General features: G+C 44.4%; 1 protein-coding gene across 3 annotated transcripts in view; it reads right to left on the reverse strand.

Annotated features, from left to right (window-relative positions):
- GABRA5 (gamma-aminobutyric acid type A receptor subunit alpha5) overlaps window positions 1-16,552 on the reverse strand; it is an 86,726-nt gene that overhangs the window by 10,455 nt on the left and 59,719 nt on the right. For all 3 annotated transcript variants that reach the window (XM_087428805.1, XM_087428804.1, XM_004421909.2), the window contains one exon: window positions 799-942. In XM_087428805.1, coding sequence (XP_087284931.1) covers window positions 799-942 — 144 coding nt within the window. The remainder of the gene's footprint in view (window positions 1-798; window positions 943-16,552) is intronic.

The raw sequence follows: 16,552 nt of genomic DNA on the forward strand, positions 1-16,552 counted from the left end.
TGCTGCAGTCAGGGCTCACTCCATCCCTGTACGCTTTTCTCGCCTGCCATGTGGAGACTCTCTGGAGCCCTGAAGTCCCCTCCCCCGCTCAAAGCCACACCTTGTGACTGTGACCACTAGAGCTGGACCTCCCGTGGCCAGAGGTGTCCGAGGACACACCTTGCAAGCTGAGGAAGGGGATAGATTTTGTTCCTTTGGACATGCTGCCCATTTTGCACCAGGTGAAGCCAGGCTTGTACTGCCCCTGTGGGGCTCAGGCCAGCCCCGTGCAACTGGGAGTGAGAGCACCTGCTTCCTTCTTGGGAAGGGCTCAGCTATTTCTATGCTGCTTGATTGTGCTTTCCGAAATGTAACCCCAGGGAAATCTTCTCTGAGATGTTCAAAGCATGAGGGAGAGGGGCAGGTAATGGGAGTATCTGCAGGAAGCCGTCTACCTTCCCTGCAGAGACTGCCACCTGTGTGCTCACTGCTCAGACAGGGCTGTGTTATATAAGCAGGTCCATGCGGGCACCAGGCAGGGCCTGTGGTTGCTGGGGCCTGCTCACACAGGGGCCAACGCGCCACAGATTAACGCCTGGCATGGCCCTTAATGCTGCCAGCCGCGGCAGCTGGTGCCTCCGAGTGCAGCTGCAGGGAGGGGGGCCCAATGTGGAGGGTTCCTTGCTGCCAGCACTGCACAACAGCCGTGCCCCAGATCGTAAGGAGAGCGCAGTTGGACAGGATAGGGTGTGCTTGGGTGGCACACCCTCCAGTGTGGTGTCTCCCAGAGCGTGGCATCCTGCGTGCACCAGCTCTCACCTGTGCTCGTACTGATGTTCTCGGTGCCCACCGTCTGCCCCATCAGGTGATACTGGTTCAGCCTGGAGCCGTCTTCTGCCACCACCACCGACTTGGTGGTCCCATTGGTCCAAACATAGACGACTTCAGAATTAGGGTATGCATCTGGGTGGGGGTCAGAAAGTGGTATAAACATGGAATCATTTACAGCCTGACACAACCAAGGATGTTTATAGAAGAAGCAAGAGAGATGATTGGAAAGTCAAATTTAAACAACCTAACGAGTGTGCAGGGTGGTCAGACCAGGGCAGATGCCACCGCAGTTCAGGTCCTGCCCATTTCAAAGGTCTGAGTGCTCAGAAACCAGTGCTCAGCACTTCCTGGGATGTATTTCTCTTCAGGGTGCACTATCGCACGGGCTCTGAGACCACAGTACTGGGCTCCCAAGCTCTTTAGCCTTGGGCAAGTCCCTTATGCTCTGTGCCTCAGTTCTTCCATGTGTAGAATGGGGCAGGAACACCTACTTCTTAGGGCTCCTGCTATCATGACATGACCCCCATTATGACATAATGTGTACAGAGCTTAGAGCAGCACCTCACTGCATCGATTCCTATAAAGGTTCCACTTTGCAACAGTGACATGTCCTGCGGTCCCATGCTGTCTCAGTGGGAGGGTGTCCAGGCAGGATCTTTGCCCTCTGGTGTCAGGCCTGTGACTGTTACACCTGTGAATGTTACATTACATGGCAAAAGGCACTGTGCAGATGGAATTAAAGCTATGGGCCTTAAAATCAGAAGATTATCCTAGATTATCCCAGTGGGCCCCAGTATGATCACTTGAGCCCTTAAAAACAGAGAACTTTCTCCAGCGGGAGCTAGAGAGACCCAGCTCAGAGATATTCGAAGGACAAATAAAGGACTCGACCTGCCATTGCTGGCTTTGCAGATGGAGGAAGGGGGCCACAAGCCAAGGAGTGAAGGTGAGCATGGCCCCCAGGTGACAACTAGCGAGGAATCAGGGGCCTCAACCATGCAGTCACACGGAACGGAATCCTGCCAACAACCTGAACCCTGCCAACAACCTGAACAAGCCTGGAAATGGACTCGCCCTCAGAGCCCCCAGAAAGGAACACAGCTCTGCCAACACCGAGGTTCTGGCCTTGTGAGACCCAGAGCAGAGACAGCAGGCAAACCCACTGTATTCTGACCTAGAGAACTGTAAGAGAATAAAGCTGTCTTTTAATTTTTTTTCCAGCTTTCTTGAGATATAATTGACATGTAACATTGTATAAATTTAAAGTGTACAATGTAATGATTTGATATATGTGATAATGATATATATGATATATATCTACATATGAAATGATTACCACAATAAGTTTAGTTAATAAATGTGTTGTTTTAAACCACTAAGTTTGTGATAACTTGTCATTGCAGCAATAGAGAACTAGAACAGGTAGATGGAGAACAAACAGACAGAAGTCTCTCTCCCGGAGAAGGGAGACAAATATCATATGTAAAACATGAAATATGTGAGGTGGTAGTAAGCACTATGGAGAAATACAAGCTATGAAGCAGGAAGAGATGTGATTTTAAATGGAGTAGTCCAGGAAGGCCTAACTTAGATACCCAAGGGATGTGCAGGAGCTGGTCACATGGCTCTAAAGAGGAAGAACATCCCAGCAAAGGGCACTGTTATGTGCAAAGGTCCTGAGGAACGCACGTGCCCACAATGCCCTAGAAGAAGCCAAGTGGGCAGTGTGGCTGGACAGAGAAGGCAGAGGGCAGAGGGAAAGACCAGCTAAAACAGGGCCTCAAATCCAGTTTAAGGCCTTTGACTTTTACTCTGAGCTAGCCAAGACGACACTGGGAGTTTAAGCAATAAGTGATATATTCTAATTTATGCTGTAAAAGGATCCCTCTGGCTAAGATGGGAGAATAGAATGTAGGTGGGAAAGGGAAAAAAATAACAAAAGACTACTTAGGGCAATACTAAAGTAATCCAGGTGAGAGAAGATAGTGGTTGGAAGTGGAGAAAAGAGGAGAAATTAGGGATATATTTCAAAGGAAAAGCTCATCCAATCAGCTGTCGAATCAGATGTGAGCTGCGAGAGGAAGAAGGAAGCCAGGCTGGCATCTGGACGGGTCATTTGCACTTACTAGAGTGGCAAAGATTCTGGAAGGACCCAGCTTCTGGTGAAACAGCAGCAGTTCAGGTGCTGCTGTGTCCGAGTAGAGCAGCCTCTGAGGGGTCCGCTTGGGGATGCTGAACAGACAGTTGGCTATACAGGTCAGGAGTGCAGGGGAATGTCCTGGGAGAGGATGAGACTTCTTGAGTCACCAGCATACAGATGTCACCTGAAGCATGGTTTAGTGAGGTCACCTGGGGAGGGGGTGGGGGTGGAGGAAAGAAGCGGTACAGCCTGACTTCCTAGGTGCTGCAGGGTCTAGAGTTTGAGAAGGTGGGGAGGGAACAGCAGAGCCACCCAAGCAGCGGCCACTGCAATAGGAAGGCATGGAGAATGTGCTGTCTGGAGGCCTGTGTCACAAGCTTCAGATGATGGCTGAGGAGTGGCCACGGGACCGAGCGGGATCTGCCACCTAGGCAAGAGTGGTTCTGTAGGGGTGGTGAGACCAAAACCCAGTTTGCTTTAAGGAACCGAGGACCCATCTGCTGCAGTTGTCTCTTGAGGCTCCTGAAGGTCAACCAGCACACCTGCCCAGAGTCTAGCCCGGGAATCTGCATGGACGCCACATCCAGCACTTGGACACCTTCTGAACAAGGCTGTATGCTTCTCTCCCAGCTACTTAGGCAGAGCACGACCCTAACTCCAGACTGAACAGAACCGGGCACCCTCCCAGGTGAGAAACCTGCAGATGTCTCAGGACACGGAGGATGAGCTGCAGAGATCTGCTGCCAGTGCTGGCAGGGATGGCGTCTGTAGGTACACAGCGTGCTCTGGGACTCTCTGGTAGGCAAGGCTGGCTGGCTGCACTGTGAATGAGTCCCTGGAGCAGCCATTCTGGTAGGTCTTACAAGCAAAACTGCTCGGATCGGAGATCTACACGTGTAGGAGCCAGAAAAACGGTCTCTTGAACGATCAAGAGTTCTACTAAAGTGTGAAAGTTCCCTTGCTAATGTACGTCACTATCCTTATTCTTGCTTTACATGCAAAAGAGTATTCATAACAGTTGAAAAAATAATACAACTGGCATGTATGTAGCAAACACTGAGCTTAATATAGAGAAAGATACCAGAACCTTCCCTCCAGGCACGACTCACCGAAAGCTCACCTTCTCCCCAGAAGGTGGTATTCTGAGTTTTATGATAATTGTTGCATTGTTTGCTTTGTAGTCTTACCTTCTGGGCGGGAGTCACTAAACAAAGTCCTTTTTGGCTTTGCCTATGTCTTCTTTGTGAAATCTGTTCATGTTTTTTACCCACTTTAATCACGTTTTCTTTATATATTCTGATACATATTCTTCTTGTTCTGTGTTGCAAATATCTTCTCGAAGTTTGTGGCTATTCCACTTCGTTCATGGTTTTTTCTTTTTTGATAAACATTAAGTTTAATTAGTCAAGTTTATAAAACTTTTCATCTTTCTGTGTCTTATTTCAAAGGCCCTCCCTGTTCCAAGGTCACGATACATCACACGTGCATTGTAAGAGTTGGAATGCGTCGTCTTTCTCCGTTAAGGCTTTAATCACCTGGAGTTGACTTCTGTATGTATTTTCGCACATAAGTATCCAATCGCATTTTCTCCACATGGTTTTCTGTGTTGCCATGGAAATCATTAAGCCATACCTCCCACCCACTCATTTGCAGGGCCTGCTCTGCCAAATAAGATTTTCCATCAGGCACAGGTTTTCTCTTTGCTGAGTTCTCTGCTCTGCTCCATTTTTCTATTCCAGTTTCAATCCAACCTGTCTTAATTGCACAGATTTTGGAAGACACCAAAGCTGGAAGGGCGAGGTCCCCCTTTTGTTCTTCAGGGGGCCCTGCTGTTCTTGGCCCTCTGCTCATCCCTATACATATTAGAATCAGCTTATCAGGCTTCCTTCAAAATACTCTGATCAGACTTTATATTGGAACTGAATTGGATCTATAGATTATAGACTGGGGAGACAGACATCTTATGGTATTGAGTCTTTTTAATCAGGGACATGATGTGTCTCCCCGTGTATGTAGGTCTTTGTAGTGTAAGTGCCTGATAATAAGCTTTTTTGACTGTAATGTAAGTGCCTGACGTTAAGCTTTGGATTGCCGAGGGATCCATTTCAAAGATATCCATCTTAAATAAACACATTGCCAGCTACACAACCTAGATAAAGAGCCAGGCTGCCCCACCCATGAAGTTCCCCTTTTAGAAAGCCCTGGGTGACCTGGATAACTGACCGCTCGAGTGACCCTGTTTTCCCTTCTTGTGCCCTAATTTCCTCTCTTATGTTTTAAATTCACCAATAAAGAGTGAATCCGTGCAACCCTAGGCACCCCACCCTCAACTCTAGTAGAGGCAGAACCCAGGTCTCCACTCTCTGTCTCTCTCTCTCTACTCTCTATCCGCAACCTCCCAGTGTGGCCCCGGGTGTGCCATGTACCCTCTGAGACTTGTGAGTAATAAACCATGTTTTTTCCAAGTTCCCTGATGGTTGTTGCTGAGGTGCGTCCTACAATCATAATAAGAACCTGGGCTGGTCCAGCCACAACACTGGCTCTGCTAGGGGAAATGTCTGTGGGGCTCACAGCAAGTAGTATGGTTCCAGGTGAGTGTCTCAGATATCACTTTTAATAGGCTGACACCAACACAAAACAGTCTTCTATACTGAAATAAAGCTGTATCATTTTCTATCTTTTGCTAGATGTTCTCCCCCTAGATGTATGATACTCAACACTCTTTTCCAATACCCAGTGCACCCCATCCCTGAGCAAATGCCACAGCGGAGGCCAACTTATCAAAAGGTTGCTTGGTGAAGGTGGGGTCAGAACCATGAGAATTAGTGATATGATTCTCATAGTTATCTGCATATTAGTAAGATATGAAACAGAGGTAAGTAGAGGAGACTCTATGACAGCTATGGATGAGATGCCGTGGATGCTACACTCATATTGCAGGTGGATGTTGAGGGGTATTCTTGTCATGTTTTTAAATTAATAGGACATTCTGTTTTCCAGTTGTAGGTAACGTAGAAGTGTGTTTTTCACATGGATAGCATGGAGCTCTCCTGACACAAGTGCGTTCTGCTGTAATTTCCCTTCTCTACTGGGGGACATGCAGCCCATGTGATGAAGGCATGGCGGCGGAGGTTGCTCTCCATTTTGGCAAGCTGCTTTCTAAATGTCTGGTCACGGGCACTGCTGGGCATATGCTGAGACTCTGATGACTCCCTGAGTTCTACATAAATGACAGTGAGATTGCTATCTTCTTCCTATTATGTAAATGCTACAGGACCCTGAATATGGAATAGCCATGGCTCTCAGACACAGACTGAGCAGCCCACTGGATTTTGGCCAGGGCTGGGAGTGTGGAGCAAACGGTAGATGGTAATGAGGCAGCGTCCCCTGGCTTCTTGCTGTCCCTAGACTGGCTCAGGCAGCTTCCATGTGCACCTGTCTTCATCTTCTCCCAGCTCATCTGCCTCGTACCAGGGAGAGCTGCTGTGCTGTGAAGCTAGCCTCCCCCAATGGCCATGCTCACAGTGAGGAGGGCTGCAGATGTCCCTTAACACCCCCTATTTTATTTCCCAATCCACAGGGAGCTGTGAGTCTGACTCTGGCCAAGAGAAGTAAGGGGGTCCCCAGGACCCTTGGAAGATGCAAGTAGGTTGGAAAACGTAAATCTTGAAGCTCAAAAAGGAGCTCAAACCTCGGGGCAATAGGTCTTAGTAGCCGCAGTCAGTTCTGAGAGTTAGGAAACATCTGGGCAGGTGGACATGTGTGTAAAGGGAGTACAGAGCACAGGAAACACACTTCCCTCATGGATCTGTCTACTCGGTGCCAGGTCTGCTCAAGGAAGAAAGGAAGAGGGGTGAAGAGCGGGTGAGATGGAGGAGAGGGAGGACATGAGGACACAGGGGGTGTTCTGGAGAGTGGAAGAGGTCTAGGGGTGCAGGTGCCTCCTCTGGAGTTCTGGAGGGAGGCCGAGTGCAGACGTGAGGATGCAAATGGAAGTCGTGGGGTGGTGGAGGCACAGACGTGGGTGTGGAGGCTGGGACAGGCCTGTGAGGGGCATGGACCCCCACCTCGTCTGCTCTCCTGACTACAGGGCTGGGTATCACTTTCCATGGTGGGATTAGGGACGGCACATGGTTAGAGATGGCTCTCCTTGGGCTCTGAGGCTAAGTGGCATGTTGACCAGGGAAGCAAGCCAGTGCTGCAGGGATTGCTAGCTGGGGAGGAGGCTGGCTCTGTGACCTGCAGGCTCCCTGGACATGAGTACTCCAAGCCTCCTTCTCCATTGTTAGGGGTATAGTGAATTACAATACTTATCTTACTGTAAGGACCCAATAAAATAATAATTGCAACTAGATAAAAGTTACTTGAAATCACAAAGCGATGTATGAATGTCACCTGCAATGCGTAAGAATTCATATGATCTTGCTTTTCAAACTTAGTGAGTATTAAATGACCTATTGATATCAATAACATTAAGAGCATTAATAATTGCAATAAGCGACAGCGTGCCTCTGGCGTGTCAGTTCAACATTGCTGAGTTCTGCTCTCATCTAATTAAGGGTGGGAATAAATGACCACTCCTGAGCATTTCAGCACGGACATTTAGATGCACTAAATTCTTCTCTTTGTGTCAGTGGCGTGGCATTCAATTTCTTAGCTGGGACAACAGTAAATGACGCAATCAGGTTTGCCGTGCTATCATTTGTCATGACTTACAGCTCCGGAAACATAATGCTCTCCCTCCTCAAACTGTACATCAGCGGAGCCTGGCAAGAAGGTTTGAAACGTTTTCACTCACAACCAACTTGGGAATTCATCACCGATTTCCGAGGGGCTCCTTCCCCTGGGTTGCTACTTGCTGTCTGTCCTCTTCTAATATTGCAAATCCTGAACAGCAGGGGTCGATGGCACTATCAGTCCCTTATTTACAAAGCCTTTCAGAAGCGATGAGTCTTTGCCTGACTATGAGGGGAATATGATGGCATGACTCTGACTTTCAATAACATCTTTCACTCTATGCCTCTATTTCTCCATCTGTAGGTTGAGGGAAATAATACCCATCTCCTAGGTGTGCTGTGAGGGCAAAATGTATTCATGAATGTCTAGTATTTAGCATATGCCTGACACACAGTATGTGCTTCATAAATAGTAGCTATAAGGAACACAACCCTATGTTGGGAAGGATTTCTCCTTGGTGCCAAATCCAGTCTTAGGAAAAGATCTTTCTACCTGAATTCACTTTCTAATTGTGGGTGCAAAGCAAACCCGTTTTGCTCTGCATGTTCATTGCCTATGGTGTTAGAAGAAATGCAGATTAGGATGCAACGAATAATTGGAATTTTGGTGATCTGAAAACGTACAGGATTTGAGTTCTCTGAGACCCGTGTCTTCAGCCTTCCTCTCTTCTAAAACTGGGAGCCAGTAGAGCCTCAGAAGACCTCACCACCCATCGCCTGTGGGACCTTCTGCAGGTCCCTCAACCTCCCTGAGCCTCAGTCCTCTGAGATGAAAACCAAGTCAACACCTGACACATGGATTGCACAATCTAGATTAGAAACTTTGTGAAAGATAAGTGTCTGTAGATATGTTATCTCTAAAGGCCTATGGACACCCAATATCCCTGCTCTAAATTCAGCAGGTAAAAATTAGATTGATGGGGCTTTGTCACACCATTTTCCTTGCCCAGAATCAACTGAGAGGTAAGTGCAGCTCTCAGCAGATGGAGATGAACAGATAACATCTCTGCCCCGTTACCAACGAAGCTACAGAAGCTACGTTGGAAGACAGGTTTGCTAGTCAAATGGCCCATTACCACCCACAGTTAAGTCCTTGTAAAACTACTTTAGTTCACTGCCTGACTGGTCTGAGAGAGAGCAAATCAGAGACTGTGCTCTCTGCACCTATGGAGTTAAATGGGTCAAAATCAGGGAAGAAGGACAAAGGACTGTCACCCTCCTAGCAGAAAAAGTACTCCCCGTGTGGAGAAGAGTGAGAAGCAGAGCAAAAGGTTAGAATGACACCCCTCCATGTAATTTCCCATCCTCTCATAAACTGATTAGTTTTCTTACCTCCAAACCAGCAGTTTGTCTCAATTACTTCCAATTTCTTCATGGAAAATAGTATTTCCCAAGTCACATGGTCTTAAAATCATGATGCCCTCTTTGACTCATGTCCCTCTTTGATCCTATATATCCCCTTATCACATCTGGCCACCACCCTGCCTTCAGCTCTCATCACTTCTCGTCTTCACAGCAATGCCTAGCTCTTGGTTTCACCCCCATAATAGTGATTTCAGCACATCCTCCCCTTGCTCCACAAACATCACTGCTCTACCTACTACTTTTACACTTTCATATTTAAGGGCCTTCCTGTCTGGGTTGTAATGCCATCCTGTCACTTCCCCACCTCCACTAACTGATCCCCGTCATTTGTGCTTTGTCCTCATTTTCAGTACACCTTCTATTCACATCCTTCCAGGCTCAGTTCAAAACATCAGTCCCATGATGAGCTTCCCCCTCTGTGAATTCCAAGTCACTTTGAGCTGCACAAGTGTATGTAACCCGATTACCCAATGTGTCCATCAGCAACTCCTTGGAAGCAGAGCACCATTCATGCTTCTGTGTTTCTCACTGCACCTAGCAGAATGCAGAACACACCCAAAGTATCTGTTAAATAGTAATCAAGGTTAACTAATGTATCTAAACTCAGACACAACACAGGTAAAACTTCAGTGTGTTTCTAAGACCTCACAGACTGTAACGTTTGCACATCAGGCACCCTGAAACCTGTGTTCTAGATCACCCACACTCATGCTGAGTCGCTCTGCTGGGCATGATGAATGCAGTAGCGGAGTCATAATTCCACACGTTTGAATGCACTAATAGCTTATGATAGGGAGATTTACCCCGATTTTCTGAAATTCTCTCCACTGGATATCTATCTAAGAGGTGCCCATGTCTAATTTAGTATATATTTTCATGAATCCAGATGTTGTCTTATGACTTAATCTAATATTTAATGCGTCATTCCACAAATAAAATGAATAAAAATAATTAAGTTTTGGGCTTGGCCCCATGGCCAAGTGGTTCAAGTTCTGCATGCTCTACTTACGTGGCCCAGGTTTGTAGGTTTGGATCCTGGGCGCAGACCTACTCCACTCACCAGCCATGCTGTGGGGGCATAAAATATACAAAAAATAGAGGCAGATTGGTGCAGATGTTAGCTCAGGGCTAATATTCCTCAAGTAAAAAAAAAAGAAGAGGATTGGCAATGGATGTTAGCTCAGGGTGAATCTTCCACAGCAAAAAAAAAAAGTTTTTTTTCTTTTCTAAATAGTCTTTATTTGTTTAAGCACTTGCTTCCAAATGTAAGCCATGCTATTATCCTTAAGGAATTTCCTTACAGACTAGTCCTCTATAAGCTAAGGCTAATTTCAACATTTGTTTGAATTCTTGAGAGTAGAGAGAGCAATAACAGGAATGTCTGTTAATTCAGTTCTGCATTAGAGAAGCCAGAGCATGTGGCTCATTAGAATAATGACACCTATTTGCATTCCTTTGTCTCCTAATAGCAGAGGACTGTTGGTTTGGGTAATTTGAAACCCATTATACTATCACAGTTAGCCTCCGCATGCTCAGATGCCCCTGGTATAAGTGAACTACTTGGCCAAGCAGCTATTTTTAGTAAATCCAAAAGATGAAAGACAAGTAAGAAAAACACTTAATTGAATAACATTTCTTCTCTTAAAATTATTATGTCCTGAGTTGAAACCATAGAAGCTGAGGAAAGAGGAAGTGTGTGCAGTTTTCTGGCTCTTGGTCAACTGTATACAAACATGATATATGAATAAATTCCTTCTAATCGCTTTTTATATGATAGTAATGACATTAACAGCAAATATAAAGAAACAATCAACATCTAAATCAAACGACTCTTCAAAATATCAGTCAGATGAAAAGAAATTTGGCATGAGAGTTCAAAATCTCAAGAAATACATATCTATACACTAATTGATCTTATTTGGCTTGATTGAATGTAGAAGTGAAAAGATCCTATCAGATGCGTATTTAGCTTTGAATGTGACAAATGATTTAACTGCAGTGGGTGGGTTGTTGAATATGAGATAATTTAGTTAAGGAGGATTAGAGAGTCACATATTTTCCTTTACCAGCATTGCTTTTGTGCTGCCTGCCCTGCACACCATTATTGCCATAAAATCCAAATATCACGTTGACTTGAACTTATTTAACTAATTATGGAAAAAATAACTACCTCTGATGTTTAGTGTTTTATCTTTCATCAAATCAAGAGAATAATTTTCATGTGCAAAGAGTGGCATAATTTTAAGTTATGCAACTCGTTTTCCTCTTGGGGACATGAACAATTCATTTTCCTTCAGGAATACGAATCAGTGATTTCCAAATAAGATGCCTTAGGGATCTTTTGAAGGTTTTGTCCCAAGAACTGAAGTGCACAGCCACCCCATGACAGCAAGTGATTTAAATAATCCTGGCAAGAGTCCCTTTCTATTACACTGCTTCCCTGAAATAAATGTATATTTTATCTCTCTATGGCATTTGAAGATCATAGTTTGGAAAAAAATGAATGATTTCCATCCAGCCTAATTTTTGGCTCATCACACAAGCTTACCTCTCCTAATCCCTTTGGAACGATAGGAGTAATATAAAATGAAACCTTTGGAACCGAAGACGTTCCTCTGCCAGTAATGGCAGACTGGCTGTTCCTAGGTAACAACTACCAACTCTGGTCACCATATAAAAACAAGTCCCTGAAGGCACTGGAGAGTGAACAATACAAGAAGAGACTAGAAGGGAGTTGGCACTTGGATAAAGAAAATGGTTTTTCACTTAAAAGCTGAGAGTCAGAAGGATGAGATGGCTGAGGCTCAGGTGGATCCCTCAGTGTCCCTGGCTTGAAGAACCAGAACAGTCTGGAGCTGTCCAAGCAGCAGCTGGACAGTGAGGTGTAAAATCCTGGAAAGGAAAGAGCCACAGAGATGGAGGCCCAAATTTGATGTAAAGACATGTATGTAAACTCTACCCAAATGTCTAACTTACTAAGTAAATCAAAGTAAAAGAACCACTTGGCATTTCAGCTTCTGCTACCATAGGAAACATGGAGGGTGGAGTCTGAGCTCAGTCAAATTAACTGGATTAAAAAAAAAAAATTAACCCTCTAAATTTAACAGAATCCAAAATCTCTGCAATATAACACAGAAATATCCAGGGAACAATTCAAAATTATTGAATGTAAAAGAAACAGGAAAAATAATGATCCATAATCAAGAGAAAATACAATCAATGCAGAATGACCCCAAGAGGATTAGATGCTGGTTTAGCATATAAGGATTTTAAAGCAGCTATTACGGCTATGCTTAAGGGTGTAAATGAAAAAATGTAATATTTTGTAATGAAAAAACTAAGAGTAAATCTTAGCAGAGACATTGAAACTATTTAAAAGAACCAAATACAAGTTCTAAAACTGACATCTATAATATACTAAATAAAAAGTTTACTCTATGAGCTTAATAGCAGATTGGAAATGACAAAAGAGTCGATGAATTTGAAGACAGAGCAATAAAAATTATCCAATATAAGGAACAGAGAAGGAAAACAATTTTTTTAAAAAATGAAGACACCCCTAGGGATCTGAGGTGTTATATTAAAAGTTACAATACATAGAATTAGAAGTCCAGATGGAAAAGAGAGGATTGCACAGAAAACTATTAGACAGAATAATGGTCAAAATGCCTCAAATTTGGTGAAAGACAGAAGTTTAGAGATTTAAGAGGCTCAACAAACCCCAGGAAGTATACAAAATAATAAAAAACACATCTGGGGGGTGTCTGGTTCCAGGGAAATGGAGACGTATTTCTCCCTATTCCTCCCACTACCTACAACTAGAACCCTGGATATTACATATAAAATAAATATAGGAAGAATCTGAAAGAGAGAATAAGGCAGACAGACCTTGGGACCAGAGACCCAAGGGATAACCCAGTGGTGAGTTTTCAGGTTTTCTTCTTGCCTTTTACATCTCAGACTTGGAACTAAAGAAGCTCGTGACTCGGAAATGCCAATGGGCACAGACAAAAAACAGTAACAATAGCAGAAGCCTGTGTGCTCTCTAGCGAAAGGACCAGGAAAAGGGTCAGCCTATCAAGACAGACAACTTTTAGACAATAACTGCTCTACTCCAGTCAAACACTACAGAAAAATTGCAGCCCCATCCCACCCAGCAAAGAGAGTGGAAAGCCTAGACTTCCACCCTCAGCAGGTGCCCCAACCCACCAGTGGAGTGGCATCAGAGAAGGTCAAGTACAGAGAGAGCCAGGACCTTCGTTCCTGCTGGGAAGTAATGACGCCCATTCCCCATAGTGTGCTGGAGGCCACATGGGAAGCCTGGAGTTCCACCTTAATCCAGCAGTTAACAGGTGCCTCCTGCTCCTTGCCGGAGTTGTGTCAGAGGAGGCTCAGTGGAAATTCAGACTTTTGCCACCGCTAAGTGGTAATGAGGCCATCCTACCCCACGTGGTGTCAGTGGAGGCCTAGTATGGAGCTGGAAGTCTGCACCCACCCAGTAGGAACAAGGAGCCCCAAGCACCCTTGTGTAGATGGATGCTGAGTGGGGAACCTGGACTTCTACCCAAACCTGTACAGAGGCTGTCTGCATCTTTTCCTGCCACAGCAGCATTAAAAAACAGCCAGCTAGGCCGGCCCTGTGGCTTAGTGGTTAAGTGCGCGTCCTCTGCTGCTGGCGGCCCGGGTTCGGATCCCGGGCACACACCGACGCACCGCTTCTCCGGCCATGCTGAGGCCGCGTCCCACATACAGCAACTAGAAGGATGTGCAACTATGACATACAACTATCTACTGGGGCTTTGGGGAAAAAAATAAATAAATAAATAAAATTAAAAAGGAAACTAAGATTAATGTGTTTAAAAAAAAACAGCCAGCTAAAATAGAAGGTTTAAATAAGATCTAGAGTCTCACAACATAATACACAAAATGTCCAGGTTCCAGTAGAAAATTGTTTGTCATACCAACAAGCAGGAAGATCAAATTGAATCAAAAAAATCAATAGATGCCGAAACAGATATGACAGAGATGTTAGAATTTCCTGACAAATAATTTCTGAAGCAGCCATCATAAAACGCTGCAGTGACCAATTACAAACACGCTTGAAACAAATGAAAAATTAGAAAATCTCAGCAGAGAAACAGAAGAGAGAAAGAAAAACCAAACAGCAGTTTTAGAACTTATGTTGGTCTATTCAGGCTACCGTGACAAAATACTGGTTGGCTTAAGCAACCAAGATTTATTTTCTCACAGATCTGGAGGCTGGGGAGTCCATGATCAAGGTGCCAGCGGACTCAGTTTCTGGCTCTCTTCCTGGCTTGCAGATGGCTGCCTTCTTTCTGTGTGCTCACATGGCCTTTCCTTGTTGCATGTGTTTAGAGAGAAAGAGAGAGAAATCTCTCTCTTTCTTTTCTTATCAGGGCACCAATCCTATCAGATTAGGGTTTCATCTTTATCACTTCATTTAACCTTAATTACAAAGGCCCCATCTCCAAATACTGTAACATTGGGAATTGAGGTTTCAACATATGAATCTGGGGGGACACAATTCAGTTCATAGCATTCTGCCACTGGCCTCCCAAAATTCATGTCCTTCTTGCATGCAAAGATACAATGATTCCATCCCAATAGCACCAAAAGTCTTAACTCATTCCAGCATCAACTTTGATGTCTAAAGTCCAAACTCTCATCTAAACATCATCTACATCAGATGTGGGTGAGACATGATTCATCCTGAGGCAAAATTCCTCGCCAGTTGTGAACCTGTGAAACCAAAAAAGTTATATGCTTCCAAAATACAGTGATGGGACAGGCATAGGATAAACATTCCCATTCCAAAAGAGATATCAGAAGGAAGAAAGGGGTGAGTAAGCAAGTCTAAAACCTAGCAAGGCAAATTACATGAGATCTTAAGGCTCAAAAATAACCCTCTTTGGTTCGATGCTCTGCCTTCCAGCCCCACTGGGGCAGCAGTGTCACCCCAATTGCTCTATGGGGTGCTGCTGCCAAGGATCTCTGCAAGGACCCTGTCCACACAGCTCTGCTGGGTGGTAGTCCTGCCCTTTGAAACCAAGGTGGAGGCAGCCCGGCTCCCCGGGGCCTGGTGGTAGAGTAGCCCTGATGATCTCTGAATTGCCTTTGGAGTCATTCTTCCTGGCTTCTGTTGAGATAGCTGATCAACATCATGTATAACTGTTTTATGATGGAATTGTCCAGTCACACCCTTGTGTTTTCTCCAGAACTAGCTTCCTCATTTTTCACAACATAGATAGGCTAAGAGTTTTCCAAATCTTTAAGTTCTGGTTTCTTTTTGCTTAACAATTCTTTCTTTAATTCATGTCTTGCTTCTCACATTTTACTATAAGCAGTTAGGAGGAACCAAGGCACTCCCTCATCACTTTGCTCAGAAATCTCCTCAACTAAATATCCAATTTCATGGCTTGCAAGTTCTACCTTCCACAAAACACTAGAACACAATTTAGCTAAGTGCTTTGCCAATTTATAAAAAGGATCACCTTTCCTCCAGTTTCCAATAAGCTGTCCCTCTTTTCTGCCTGAGATCTCACCAGAAGACCTTTCCCATCCATATTTCTACTAAGATTCTGCTCATGATTATTTATGTATTCTCTAAGAAGATGGAAGTTATCTCTCTAGCTCTCCTTTTTTCTTTCTGAGCCCTCACCAGTATCACCAACAGTGTCTTCACAGCAATCTTCGCTTTTTCAAGCATGCACCACAAAACTCTCTAGCCTCTACCCATAACCCAGTTCTAAAGCTATATCCAAATTTTTAGGTATTTGTTACAGCAGCACCCCACTTCTCAGAACCAAAAGCTGTATTAGTCAGGGTTCTCCAGAGAAAGAGAACTAATAGGAGAGATATATATACTGTCTATAAATAAATAAATATTTATTTATTTACTTATTATTAGAAATTGGCTCATTTTAAAAATGGAGGCTGAGAAGTCCCAAGATATGTAGTCAGCAAGCTGGAGACCCAGAGGTGATGATGGTGCAGTTCCAGTCTGAGAACTGGCAGGCTAGAGACCCAAGAAGAGTTGATGTTTCAGTTTGAGTCCAAAGGCAGGAAAAGACCAATGTTCTTGCTCAAGGCAGTCAGGCAAGAGGAGTTTCCTCTTACTCACGGGAAGGTCAGCCTTTTTGTTCTATTCAGGACTTTAACTGATTGAATGAGGGCCACCCACATTAGGGAGGGCAATCTGCTTTACTCAGTCTACTGATTTAAATGTTAATCTTATCCAAAAACGTCCTCATAGACACACACAAAATAATGTTTGACCAAATATCTGGGCATGCCATGACCCAGTCAAGTTGACACATAAAAGTAACCTTCATGGAACTGAAAAATACAATAACTATAATAAAAAGCTCAATTAACTCAATGAGTTCATCAGCAGGATAGAGGAGACAAAGAAAAGAATCAGTAAAATTAAAGATAGAAACAGAAATTAAGTAATCAGAAACACAGAGAGAAAATAGAGAGA

This window comes from Ceratotherium simum, chromosome 3, assembly GCF_057802395.1.
Source record: "Ceratotherium simum simum isolate JZ-2026a chromosome 3, ASM5780239v1, whole genome shotgun sequence".
Taxonomy (NCBI): domain Eukaryota; kingdom Metazoa; phylum Chordata; class Mammalia; order Perissodactyla; family Rhinocerotidae; genus Ceratotherium; species Ceratotherium simum.